The sequence below is a fragment of the Silene latifolia genome, chromosome 5 (assembly GCF_048544455.1).
Source record: "Silene latifolia isolate original U9 population chromosome 5, ASM4854445v1, whole genome shotgun sequence".
In the NCBI taxonomy this organism is placed as follows: domain Eukaryota; kingdom Viridiplantae; phylum Streptophyta; class Magnoliopsida; order Caryophyllales; family Caryophyllaceae; genus Silene; species Silene latifolia.
This window is the reverse complement of record NC_133530.1, coordinates 74,501,427-74,514,889: the sequence shown is the minus strand read 5'-3', so window position 1 is coordinate 74,514,889 and position 13,463 is coordinate 74,501,427. Positions and strand designations below refer to the sequence as shown.

The 13,463-nt window shown below is 37.7% G+C and overlaps 2 protein-coding genes across 4 annotated transcripts; both read left to right on the top strand.

The window, feature by feature from the left end:
* The first annotated feature begins 11 nt into the window (after positions 1-11).
* LOC141657562 (uncharacterized) lies at positions 12-4,644 on the top strand. 3 transcript variants are annotated; one of them, XM_074464836.1, is made up of 8 exons: positions 19-109; positions 277-766; positions 967-1,040; positions 2,262-2,730; positions 2,932-3,213; positions 3,299-3,330; positions 3,423-3,452; positions 3,537-4,644. In XM_074464836.1, the coding sequence occupies exons 1-8, from the start codon at positions 69-71 to the stop codon at positions 4,336-4,338; spliced, it is 2,220 nt and encodes a 739-aa protein (XP_074320937.1). In that variant the 5' UTR covers positions 19-68; the 3' UTR covers positions 4,339-4,644. The 3 variants fall into 3 exon arrangements, with proteins under 3 accessions (XP_074320935.1, XP_074320937.1, XP_074320936.1); XM_074464834.1 differs by having other exon boundaries at positions 12-109; positions 2,262-3,213; XM_074464835.1 differs by having other exon boundaries at positions 2,262-3,180.
* Positions 4,645-7,174: 2,530 nt separating this feature from the next.
* LOC141655540 (uncharacterized) lies at positions 7,175-7,771 on the top strand. The gene has a single exon (XM_074462615.1). It carries the CDS (start codon positions 7,175-7,177, stop codon positions 7,769-7,771), a length of 597 nt encoding a protein of 198 aa, XP_074318716.1.
* Positions 7,772-13,463: the final 5,692 nt, after the last annotated feature.

Here is a 13,463-nt window from a genome sequence, read left to right as displayed (position 1 = left end):
TAAATAACAAGCAGAACCCTGAAACAAAAAAAAAACAAGAAACAGAACAACAAAAAAATCTAAGGGGGATGGAGATAGACCGATCCCAAGGAAGAAAATTATCAGACAGGTATGTCCTTTGATCTATATCTTATAATTGTGCATAAAAACTTGATTTGTATACTGTGGAATTAGAACCCGGAATTCGTATTATTTGCGAAAAGTCATTTGTAGATACATGTATTTGAATGACAACCTAGTTGTCATTTTAATTTGTCATTTTTCCTTTGATTGTAGCCCAAACATCACAAGTCCGCATAGGGATAGGAATACGGATACGGATTCGGATTCGGATTCGGATTGGGATTGGGATTCCATTAAGGCTGATTTTATGCTATCTTTGAAAGATGTTCGTGTTGCCCCACCACCACTTGTTAAATTCTTCAATGTCAGCCTAAGTGGCAGCTCTTTAACCAATGACTGTCAACTTTACGGAGATATTGCGGTCCGTGATATGTGTGGTCTTGTCTTTCTTATGTACCACCGACTTGAATCCAACCCACAGTCTATAGTTTCCGGTGAAAACTTGTTGACCGATGAAAAGGACCTGGGAGATGTTGTTACTATACCATCAAACGATCTCCTTCTTCATTTCAGCCTTGTCGCCTCTTCCAAACTCCGCCTATGCGACAACATTACTTTGGCTATACCCTGTGGTAAAGATGGATGGGATGAAGAATATGCTGGAGTAAGTTATCTCCGAGTCCCATATGCTGGAACTGCCACTGTAAGTATCTTAGTCTTCAGCAAATATGATGATTTCGACCTTTTACAAGAAGAATTAGAGAACTAGTATTAAAAGAAATATATTATCTGAGGAAGCTAAAGAGTACACATAGTTTATTAGGATTAGGTAATAAACAATTTGATATTATCGACTTTACAAGAAACATCTCACTTCTATATTTTTCCAAAACTAATGAGCAGAACTCTAAGAAAAAAAATCAAAGCCGATTGGAGAATGAGATGTACCCATCGCGAGTACCTATATTACAATCCAGGTATGTCCTTTAATCTATATCCTATGAAACTTGGTATAATTGTGCATATAAGCCCTAAGATCACAATAAGTACTTAAATTTCTAGTGATTAGGGCAATAGCAGTGGTTGTGATTTTATACCATATTTTTTTTATTTCTCAGTTTTATACTATTGGTGGTTCGCTCTTCTCCTCTCTTTTGACATTGGACATAAACCAGTTTCTTACTTTAAAAACCAAAACCAGTATCATAAAACTAGGGCTATTCGTCGTTCTAGGCTGTTTGAGTTGATCCGAAGACCATACTTTACAAAAAAAAAAAAAAAAAATATGGACCATGGACAGGACCGTATTTACTTCGGCCCGGTTGGGGTTGGATCATAAAAATACATGGATTGGACCAAAGGGACCGAATTGGACCAAGTTGTTTAATAATGTAACCATTATTTTTGTTAAACATTAATAAAAAAATGACAAATGATGGCTAGTTGCCTACACATGCAACTTAAATAAATAAAATTATAAAAGATGCAAACAGAGGCGAAAAAGAGTGTATATTTGTGTTATAACAGAGGCAGTTGGTTGGTAAATTTTACCCTAACATAGGCGCTAAGCTATGTACAATATTCAGTTAGATAATATGGAAACAAATCTTTCTAACCAATTTTTATATACGGTCCAATTTGGTCCACATTTCGGTACACGGTCTATTTGGGACCAAAGACCAAATTATCCCTTACACTGGACCTTGGACCGGACCATTTTATATTCGGTCTGGTCCGGTCAGGACCAAAGTATGGCAGTCCAACCTATTTTCGTTCCGAACCATTTAATAATCATCCCTACATAAAAGAGCTTCTTATTTTGTAAATCAATGGTTAACGAGCTCCTTGTGGGTATGAAACTCCTCTTTTAATTCTTCCATTGCTATTGCTCTTAATATGGTGGTTGTACACAAGTATATTGTAACTCCATTATTCCGCTAACTATTTTATATGCGCAATTGATCATATGAAACTTGGTATAATTGTGCATAAAAACCCCTAAAATTACAATTTCCTTGATTTGTATACTGTGTAATTAGATCCCGGAATTCGTATTATTTGCGAAAAATCATTTGTACATACATGTATTTCAGTAGTTGTCCCTCTGTTGAATGACAACCTAGTTGTCATTTTATTTGCCATCTTTCCTTTCAATCGATTTTATGTGACTTATAAACTACATACTTTGATTTGGATAGGCATACGGATTGGGATTATGATTTGGATAATGATGATGTTAAACCATGTTGTTACCAAGGTCTTCATGTTGCTCCACTTGTTGAAATCTTCAATGTCAGCTTACATGGCAGCTGCTTAACTAAGGACTGTCGAGTTTACGGATATATTGAGGTCAGTGATAAGCATGGTCGTGTCTTTCATATCTACCGCCGACCTGAATCCGACCCACAGTCTATAGTTTCCGGTGACAACTTGTTGCTAACCGTTGAAAAGGACCTGGAAAATACTGTTATTATACCATCCGACAATGTCCATCTTCATGTCAACCTTGCTGCCTCTTCCAAACTCCGCCTACTCGACAACATTACTTTGGATATATCCCGTGGTAAAGATAGATGGGATGAAGAATATTGCTCTAAGCTTAGTGGCAGAGAGGACTTTTATGTAAAAGTGAATTATGCAACTTTCCCTTATGCAGTTACTGCCACTGTAAGTATCTTATTCTTCAGCAACGACGATGCCCACCTTTTTCAAAATGAACGGGAGGAGGAGGAGGAGGATGTAACCAACTACAATAAACATAACTGCTCCCATTTTGCTAACTTATATGGGTCTGTAACATCATCTGTTTCTAGCAATAAATCTCAAATGACTTCCCTTTTTAGTAATCCGAGAGAAAATTGTGTAAAGGTCCAGTGTGGGAGTTTTATCAATCTATCAAGATCGGTGGTCGTTGTCCCCGCTTATTCATCACTACAAATTGAAGCCTCATTATATGATGGTGATACCGCTGGACTAATTGCTGAGGGCAAGGTTCAATTCAGACCCGAAGACTGTAAGAAGGATATTGTGGGGATAAATGAGGGCATACTTGTGCAAGTTGTTTGGAGTAGTGGTGTATATCGTGAACTTTACAGAACTAACTCTGAAAGTGATGAGGTACGTGAAGAAGATCCAGTTGAAAGTGATAAGGTACTTGAAGAGGCCTTTTCCATGTTCCCTTAATTTCAATGTTGTTGCATTAGTTTCCTGATTTTGCTGTCTGCTTTTTGCACAGGTAGAGTCCAGGCAATCTACCTCGTCTTACTTGTACGTAGACCTCATTTTTTCTTAGTGATATGTTGTGTATCATAAAAGTAGCCAAAAATCTGACATGTTCTAATTTTTCTTAAAATGTACAGCATTCCACATGAAGACTATATTACTAACCGGTATGTGGACCCCATATATTGATGGTAAATTGGTAATATGTATAAGGATCATGAGGTGGACTAATTTTCCGTTTAATGTATCAGGCGCATTCCTTCTCCCTGTTCTATGGACATATTGTTGGAGGTGTTTTCTGTAGTGGTTTGTAGCAGAGGTTTGAAGCCATTCAAGTTCTATGGCTCTGTTTATGTCACCATTGGCTTGAGCTCAGAATGCATTCTCAGAATAGATAAATCCTGCCCTGTAGAATGTCATAAATCAGGAATGCCTATAATAGTTCATGGCCCTAGGCAGGATCATTTCTCTATGTCTCATTTACCCTTGGTTATAGATGTAGATTTCAGGGATGCTATCAGCGAGGCAGTTATCAGCTGCGGGCATGTTGACCCTTTGGATCTCGAAAGCAATTTAGTTGCCGAAAGGCGCATTTGCAGCGTTGTTAGAGGGGAGCAAGGTTTTGCCGCAGTCCATTACTCAATCTTCCCAAAAGCAGTATGCGCTGAAGTGAAAATTAAACTAAGTGCCAAATGTCTCCCGCGCGTAATTAATGGAGAAATTTACGCTCTATATGGCAGTTTTGAGCCTGGAAGGTGTTCCTGCGTGGACAAGTTGTTCACAAATTTCCTCTTCTATGATAAAGATGACGGTTTGCGAGTAGATGGTGTTGATTCCACCTTGACACTGCTGAAACCTCTGATATCCATACCAATAGACTCATTTCTAATCATCAAAGCTGACCTGACGGTTTCACTTGTCCGTGATAATTTGTCCCAAGGCCGTAAACCTATAAAGGGCGAAGCAAAATTCTTGAAGAATGAAGATTTTCCTCGGCAAATAGGCGAAGGTGATTGCTACCTTGATGTCACCGTTTTATACCGATACACATGAGGAGCAATCAACTTTTAAGTGCATCTATGGCATGATTGGTTTGGGTCCTAACAAGGTACCTGTCCAATGACTTCTCATTTGGATAATATTAAGCTAATTTTTATTGAGTCATGCATAGGTTTAGTCAATATGTGGCGCTGATTGGTTTGGGTCCTAACAAGGTACCTGTTCCAACTCCCAACTATAACAAGTGGTAAATTATTTGACCGTCTTAAACTTAAGACAGATATATGATTACGTCTTAAATGAAAATTTGTGTAAATTCACAGTCAACTCGATAACCAACCTTGTCCCGAATTTTGTCGAGCCAGATGTTGGTTATCCTAAGATATTGTTGTAGGAGAGCTGCCATATGCAGTCATTTTTTTTTTTTTTTATTAAGGAAAGGAAACTAGGTTAATTTAAAATCAACCTATAACATCCATACGGATGAGAACGTAAAAAAAAATCAAAAGATTTTTAATTACCATAAAGAAAATCAGTTACTTGGAAGGATAAAAGGGCAAAAAGACTACGACTATCAAAGAGAGAACCCTTTAAAAGAATCACACAAACGCAAAAGACTGAAAAGGATGTAGCTAAAGTAAGTTGTACATTAACCCGGGAAAAAAGCAGCAAGATACTACTCAATTCAACACAAGCCTTGGAAAACAGATGAGTCCAAAACAGTGAAGAAAATCCGATCAGTAAAACTGACATTCGTTCTCCAAGTGATGCTTAAACCAAAAGAATGAGATTTACCTCAAAATGCTATTTAAATCCTTGATTAATTAAACCTTCTTTAAACAAGACATATGACTAAATTTAGCTCTCCTAGGCTAAAATGGAGAGCCAATAAAGTCGAATCTTAGAGAAGGTAAAATAAATCAAAGGAAACGACTGAAAAATATTTCTCTCATCTCTATGAAAAAGATGAAGATCTACATTTATCTTAAGAAAAGAATAAGATAATGAAAAAATAAGCTAAGAATTGGGACAAAGAAAGAAGATGGGAGAACTGGGAAAGGTCAAAGGGATTCCCAAATCCTTTCTATATTTCTTAGAAATTAATTTTGCTGTTGAGAGAAAAATCTCTCTCCAACCATATGCAGTCATTTGGTGACAGCAGCAAATCTAGTAATTTAACAATTCCTTGGTCAAGCACTATCAAGAACGTTTGCGAAGAACATTTGCGGGTCAATCAGGTGTGTCGTGGTCGTAATTTCAGGTCCGTGTGTTGTCATCCAACAACTGTCTAGGGGATTGAGCGACTGGAATTGCTTCTTTTATGCTTAATGTGGAACTAGTGTAGATCCCGTGCAAGTGCGCGGTAAATATAAGACTTAGTGCGCGGTAAATATAAGACTTTTAATTTTTACTGTTTTAGTTATAGATTTTAGATTTATATCTCACAAATTTTTATACTCAAAAGAATTGAATAATTTCACGAATTGTGTTTTTTATGAAAATATTTTAACTAACTCAAATTATTTAAATAAATTATTTTTTCGTCACGAAGTTAATAATATGAGATACAATTTATATGTATTGATTATTTTGAATGTAAAATTAGTTTAATAAATAAAAATCTAATTTATTTCCATATATAAGATTGAGCACTTTGTAGGGGAAAGTTTAGAGAAGTTTTCTTTTAGTATATGAGGGGATTTATACTTTTTAAATTTTCACCTTATTAATATTTATCAGTTACTCCATTGTGATTTTAAATGAAACAAAAAAATTGAAAATGGAAAACTAATAAAAAAAATTTGCACCTTAATAATAATAATAATGACTTTTTTTAGTTAATAGAGTTTCAACCAACATTTGATTCACTGGTACCAAGTATTTAGCCTTTAGCTACTTCACTTGAGTTTTTGATAACTCAAAGTTAAACTTGGCTGTGGAGAAGGTTAATCTTGTTTTTTAATTAGTCATTCACAGTATTTATGCTTCGGTTTCTTGAATTCTATGTTAGTGTTAGTTCTAGTTTTTGGTTGTATGAACATAGAAGTTCATGCCTTACGCTTCTTTGCCGTATACATAATTGCTCTATAATGACAACTGAGCATATAAGTTTTTGTTTTTGTTTTTGTTTTTGGTTGTATCGTGATTTTATTTTTTAGTTTTTGTTTTTGGTTGTATCGTGTTTTTGTTTTTGGTTGTATGAGCAAGACAGGGTTTCATGTAATACACCAAAGATTTACAGGTTTTCATGCCTCTAAGTGTGGCTTTTGTACCTCTCGAATGTGTGTTTCTCTATTCTCAGCCCATTGCCCTTGTAAATGCTGAGAAGACTAATCGGCCTGAACCAGGGTTCTTGTAAATATAGTACTAATCAGACAACTAAGTATGCTACTAATTCGAGTATAAAGGACAGCAACAGGAAATCAGTATTGTCTAAGAAGCAAGCTTATTCATATCTTAAAACAAGGAAAAAGAATCCTATGTAAACTAGAGTATTTAGATGGTACATAGTCTACTGCGTCTGTCCTTTGTATGCTAGGTTAGTTGCTTTATCTGCTGGGTAATGTCCACAGCTTATTGACTTGTCCAACTGCATATATTACTTCCTCAACTGCATTGTACTTCAACAATAATACAATTAATGAAAATTCAACATGAAGATCTTTCTACAATTCTCTGAATGTCTTATACTTCCTACACTTAATTAAACTCATCATGGTATCAGAGCCTCAGGAATGAGGAGACTGATAACTGTCCATGAATTGAGCATTTACTATCCTTCAACAACTACACATTGATTCATTGATTCACTGCCTATTTATAGAGCAGACTTTCTTTCAACAAACTCACACCAAAACTCTCTCTGAACTCTAAACAATAAACTCATTTCATGGAAAATCCCTTCGCAAACACTGAAAATATTTCCAAAACACCATCTTTCATGGAGCCAACTGATCCTCTTTACCTCCACCCAGCAGAAAGTGCTCATCCACTGGTAGTTGATGTTAAGCTATCAGGGATTGAGAACTATCTAGAGTGGAAGAGACAGATGGAAATAACAATCTGTTCAAAAAGGAAGTTGGGTTTTCTAACTGGAGTTGTTAAGAGGCCAACTGATGATCCTTTGAGAGCTGATGCTTGGGATACATGTAATAGCCTGCTCATTTCATGGATTTTTCACAATGTGGAGAAATCTATCAAGAATTCTGTTCTCTACACCAAGACCGCAAAGGAGATCTGGGATTACCTCCAAAAACATTTCTCTGTCAGTAATGGCGCAAGAAAGTTCAGACTCAACAAGGAGCTTGAAGATCTGGAACAAGGTGATAAGAGTATTTTTGAATACTTCACAGAATTGAGGATCTTGTGGCAAAATTTGGAGATCATGACTGACTGGCCTCCTGTCACACAAGTGACCCCTGAAATCAATGCTTGGCTTGATGCACAACTCAAAGAGCAGGAAGAGAGGAAGTCTGTTTCGGTTTAATGGATCGCACTCCTCCTATGCCACCATGAGGACTAACGTACTCATGATGACCCCTCTACCAACTGTAGAGGAAGCTGCTGCCTTATTTCAGCATGAGGAGGCCTAGAGAAGGAACTATAAAGGAGTTGAGAAGATGGAAGTGGATAACTCAGCTTTTAGTGCTGCTGATCAGAAGGATACTGACCCCATTCCTTACTGCCCAGTCTGCAAAAAGGATGGCCATGCCAAGAATACCCGTTGGAGGATAGTTGGGTATCCTGCTGATCACCCTGTGTCACAAAGATTTCCAGAAAAATCTCAGGAATACAAGCTCAGAGGTGGTTATCCGGGCTCTGGATCCAAAAGTGGCTACCAAGGCTCTGGAGGATATCAAGGTGGATATCAGGGTGCTGGATCCAAGAGATTCAAAGGAGGAATGAACAAAGGAAAGCAAAGTTTGAAGTACAAAGGTGGGAGAGGTGCTGCAAATGCTGCTTTGGGAGAAGCTTCCAATGATTTTACAGGCACTGTCACACTCACTACTCAGCAGTTTGAGCAACTCATGACCAGCAAAGGAAAAGGAATGGGACCTTACCCGGATACTGAGGATGAGCTAGAAGCTAATTTTGCAGGTATGGCTTATCTACATTGTGGCTATGCTCATAACCACTCTCATGAGTGGATTATAGACAGTGGAGCATCAGACCACATGGTATCTGACCTGACTCTTCTGCAAAATGTCAGGGAATTGCAAAATAAACCTAAAATAAATTTACCTAATGGAGAAACAGCTGTTGTTTCCCATACAGGAACACACACCTTCTTCAATGGGATAACTTTGAACAATGTTCTATTTGTCCCTGCCTTTAGACATAATCTTTTATCAGTTCAAAAATTAACTCAAGATGAATTGTTATGTGGTGTTTTATGCAAACATGTGTGTGATACAGGACTCTCAAACCAAGACAACTAGGGGACTTGGAAGGGAGAGCAAGGGTGTCTACTACTTATTAAATAATGATGGCACCAAACACCCTAAGTTAGCTGATAGATCATCAAGGATTAAGTATTCTAGTTTATGTAATGCTAGTGTGTCTGTACTCTCTAACAGTCAAGGAAAAAGGAAAAATTCAGGGGGCACAATTTTCAAGCCTTGTAGTGCACCTGATATTATGTGTAATGTGTTGCCAATTTTCAATGATAAGAATTCAGATCTGTGGCATTTAAGATTGGGTCATGCCTCTGACAATAAACTGAAACATATCTCAAGTGTCCAACCTTTAAATCCAAAAGGAATTTGCATTCCCTGCTCAATGGCAAAACAAACAAAACTACCATTCCCTGTGAGAACTGATAAAGCTAGTGAGCTGTTTGATTTAGTCCATGTGGATGTTTGGGGTCCTTATAGAAAAGAGACAAGAAACAAACATAAGTTCTTCTTGACTTTAGTTGATGACCATAGTAGAGCTACTTGGATATATCTAATGAAACACAAATCTGAGGTAGCTCAACTATTTGTTCACTTTTATAGGTTTGCCAAAAATCAGTTTGGGAAAACTATCAAAATCCTTAGATCAGATAATGCACTTGAAATCACAGAGGGTGATAGTAAGCAATTTCTTTTGTCTAAAGGTATTTGGCAACAGACAAGTTGCATTGACAGGCCTCAGCAGAATGGTGTAGTTGAAAGGAAACACAGGCACTTACTTGAGATCAGCAGAGCCATTAGATTCAGCTCTGGTCTTCCCTTGTCCTTTTGGGGTGACTGTGTACTCACAGCAGCATTTATTATTAATAGACTCCTTACTCCTCTATTACAAAATAAAACTCCATATGAGATCCTGTTTAAGAAAGTGCCTAACTATAATCTGATGAAAGTTTTTGGATGCCTTGCCATGGTTTACAATCCAAGCAGAGATAAGGACAAATTTCAACCTTGAGGAATACCTTGCATATTGATACCCCTTGTCTCAAAAGGGCTACAAGGTATATGACATAGTCAGAAGGATTGTGTTTGTTTCCAGAGATGTCAAGTTCTTTGAGGAAGTGTTCCCATGCAAAATCAAGAATTTTTCACAGTTCATTCCAACACTTCACTCAGAAAAATACCAACCACAGTTCACTCCAGCTGATGGGGACCAAACTGCTTTTATTGAACATGAAGCAAGCCCTCACATGGAAGAATCCCCAGGTAACCAGAATCCTCATCCTCCTGCCACTCCTGATGCTGAGCTCCCAGAAGTCACTCCACCCACATAAGGTCCTATTATATCTACTAGACCAAGGAGAGACAGAAGAGCACCAGAATGGACAAAAGACTTTGTGGTTAATAATCCTGTCATGGCTCCCACTACTGTAGCCAATGTTGCTCTTCTCCACTTGCCATTTGCTGGCCATATCTGCTGCTCTACTTCTGTTGAGAGTGATCCTATTACTTTTCAAGAAGCCATTAAGGAGTCCAAGTGGATCCATGCTATGAATCTTGAGCTACAAGCCCTTCATGACAACAATACTTGGGTCCTCACTGACTTACCCATGGGAAGAAAGGCCATAAGATGTAAGTGGGTCTACAAAACCAAGTACAATCCTGATGGTTCCGTTGATAGGCATAAAGCCAGATTAGTTGTTCAAGGATTCAGGCAAATGTATGGCATAGATTATGATGAGACATTTGCCCCAGTAGCAAAAATGTCCACAGTAAGAGCTCTTCTTGCTGTTATCTCTATTCACAACTGGGAAACTTGCCAAATGGATGTGGCAAATGCCTTCCTTCATAGGGACTTATTTGAAGATGTTTATATGAAGTTACCCCCTGGTTATTGTGATGGCATCTTGGATCCAGTGGGACAGGAGGAGAGTAGCAATGTTGAAGGAAAAGTTTGCAAACTACTCAAATCCTTGTATGGCCTCAAACAAGCACCACGTCAGTGGTTTTATAAATTATCTCAAGTACTGCTTCAGTTTGGATTTAGACAATCCCATGCCGACCATTCTTTGTTCATCAAGCAAGAACATGGAAGCACCACTGTCGTTCTCATCTATGTTGATGACATGGTAATTGCAGGTGATAATACTTCTGAAATACAGGCTCTCAAGGATCATTTAAACATCTCCTTTCATATGAAAGACTTAGGTGAACTAAAATATTTTCTGGGGTTAGAAGTGGAGAGAAGCAATGCTGGTCTATTTATTTCTCAAAGGAAATACACTCTGGATTTGCTCCAAACTTTTGGCATGGATAAATCCAAGAGCATTCAGCTGCCAGTGAATCCAGTCATTAAACTCGAACCAGGCAAAGGGACCTTGCTTCCTCATCCTGATTTGTACAGAAGGCTGGTTGGTAAGCTTATCTATTTGACCATTTCCAAGCCTGACATTTCCTTTTCTGTTCAACTTCTGAGTCAATTTCTTCAAGCACCTACCTCTGATCACATGCAAGCTGCCAGAAGGGTACTCAGGTATCTTAAGACAGACTCTCCCGGTCGTGAATTCTCTTTGCCGATACTCTGCAGCTAGGCTTACTGCCTATTGTGACTCAGATTGGGCTTCTTGCCCATTCTGTAGAAGATCTACTACTGGATACTGCATTCTCCTTGGAGATTCACCCATATCCTGGAAGTCTAAGAAGCAATCTGTTGTGTCAACATCCTCCGCTGAAGCAGAGTACAGAGCAATGGCCATGACTACGTGTGAAGTTACTTGGCTTTTTCAGCTCCTACAGGATTTAGGTCTCAAACATCTAGGTCCTGCTCATCTCAAGTGTGATAACCAAGCAGCTCTTGCCATTGCAGCCAACCCAGTGTATCATGAACGTACTAAACACATTGAGGTTGACTGCCATTTCATAAGGGAAAAGATTCAGCAAGGATTTCTCACAACATCTTATGTGAACACCAAAGATCAAGTAGCTGATGTATTCACTAAATCTTGTCCTATATCGCAACACAAGTACTTACTCTCCAAGATGGGAGTTTCATCAAGCCTCCACTCTCATCTTGAAGGGGAGTGTAAAGATAGTACTAATCAGACAACTAAGTATGCTACTAATTCGAGTACAAAAGACAGCAACGGGAAATCAGTATTGTCTAAGAAGCAAGCTTATTCATATCTTAAAACAAGGAAAAAGAATCCTATGTAAACTAGAGTATTTAGATGGTACATAGTCTACTGTGTCTGTCCTTTGTATGCTAGGTTAGTTGCTTTATCTGTTGGGTAATGTCCACAGCTTATTGACTTATCCAACTGCATATATTACTTCCTCAACTGCATTGTACTTCAACAATAATACAATTAATGAAAATTCAACATGAAGATCTTTCTACAATTCTCTGAATGTCTTCTACTTCCTACACTTAATTAAACTCATCAGTTCTCAAAGATGACGGTTTATGAAGCCGGGATGGCTGTTTTTGGAAATCTGTGTAGGTGTACTGATTATTACTATGATCTATTACTGACGCTTGCAAAAGCGCTTCGGAGTGACTTGGATATTGGAGATATGGGATTGAACTCCTTTTGGCAGAAAGCGAAAGGCAGGGGAGTTAATGTGAAATTTTGAAGTATGAATTGAAGTTAAATGTGTTTTACTGTTTTATGATTGGGGGATATATTCTTGGGAAGAGAGCTGTTGCTAGAAGGGAACCGGTATTGCCCCTTTTACTATTGAGGAACTCAAGATTACCGCAATCTGTCAAGGCCAATGAAGTGGACCGTATATAACTACTGCATGGTTGTTAGTAAGAAGTTTTTGCTTAAATGGGGTTGAAACTCAAACTATTTAACAAAATAGTATCGGTTTCAAACTATTTACCAAAAATGGGTTCATGTCATCATTTTCAAATTTTTCTTTTTTTTTTTCCTGAAAAATTAGACAAGTCGCTGAGCGACAATTGCTTGCCATATTGAGGTGTTTGACAAGCTACTTTCGTCCTCGCCGTTCTCCTTGTTCCGACCACCAAATGACGAACTAGTACCACCATTCTCTTCTTCTCACTTTCCTTATCGTACGCACATCTTTGTTTGAGTTATCAACTCAATAATTTGTGCTAAAAACAACCCACAATATCACCGTCCACTAACGATTTCGGTTTCGCGACAATCGATTCATATTGTCTTGATGATTATTTGTATCGTATGAACTCCTTTTTTATGTAATTGAGGCCATTGGTAATGATGATCCGGAATGCTTTAAACGAACTCTCTTGATATAACTTGCTAATACCAGCATATAAGATGTAACATCATGAAAACAGATGTTTAAATTAGTGAGAATGTATGCAAACCAGATGTAACTGGAAATCCTCCTCAAGCTTCTTACCCTTCATAACAGAATGCACATTCCCTTCTGAACAAAGAAAAGCTTCACTAAATTTATTATAGTATTCAAACTTATAGATATTGGAACTTTGGAAGGAGCATACTTACCTGTAAGTCAACCAATTTCTGGTACCGTATTACATTAAAGCCACGACCCGAAACGCTACTGTTTTGCTAATATCCAAAGATCACTGCAACTGCATTTAATGCAACTAGTATTGGTGCCCGGCTTCGCCCGGGCTACTTCTACTTACCATTAATTTTTTTTTTCATTAAATAAAATTACTTAAAGTTGCATAACCCATAAATTTATCATTAATATATTTTTCTATGACATATCCTAAAATTACGATGAAATAAATTTTGAGACAAATTCACTACTCCCGCTATTAATATT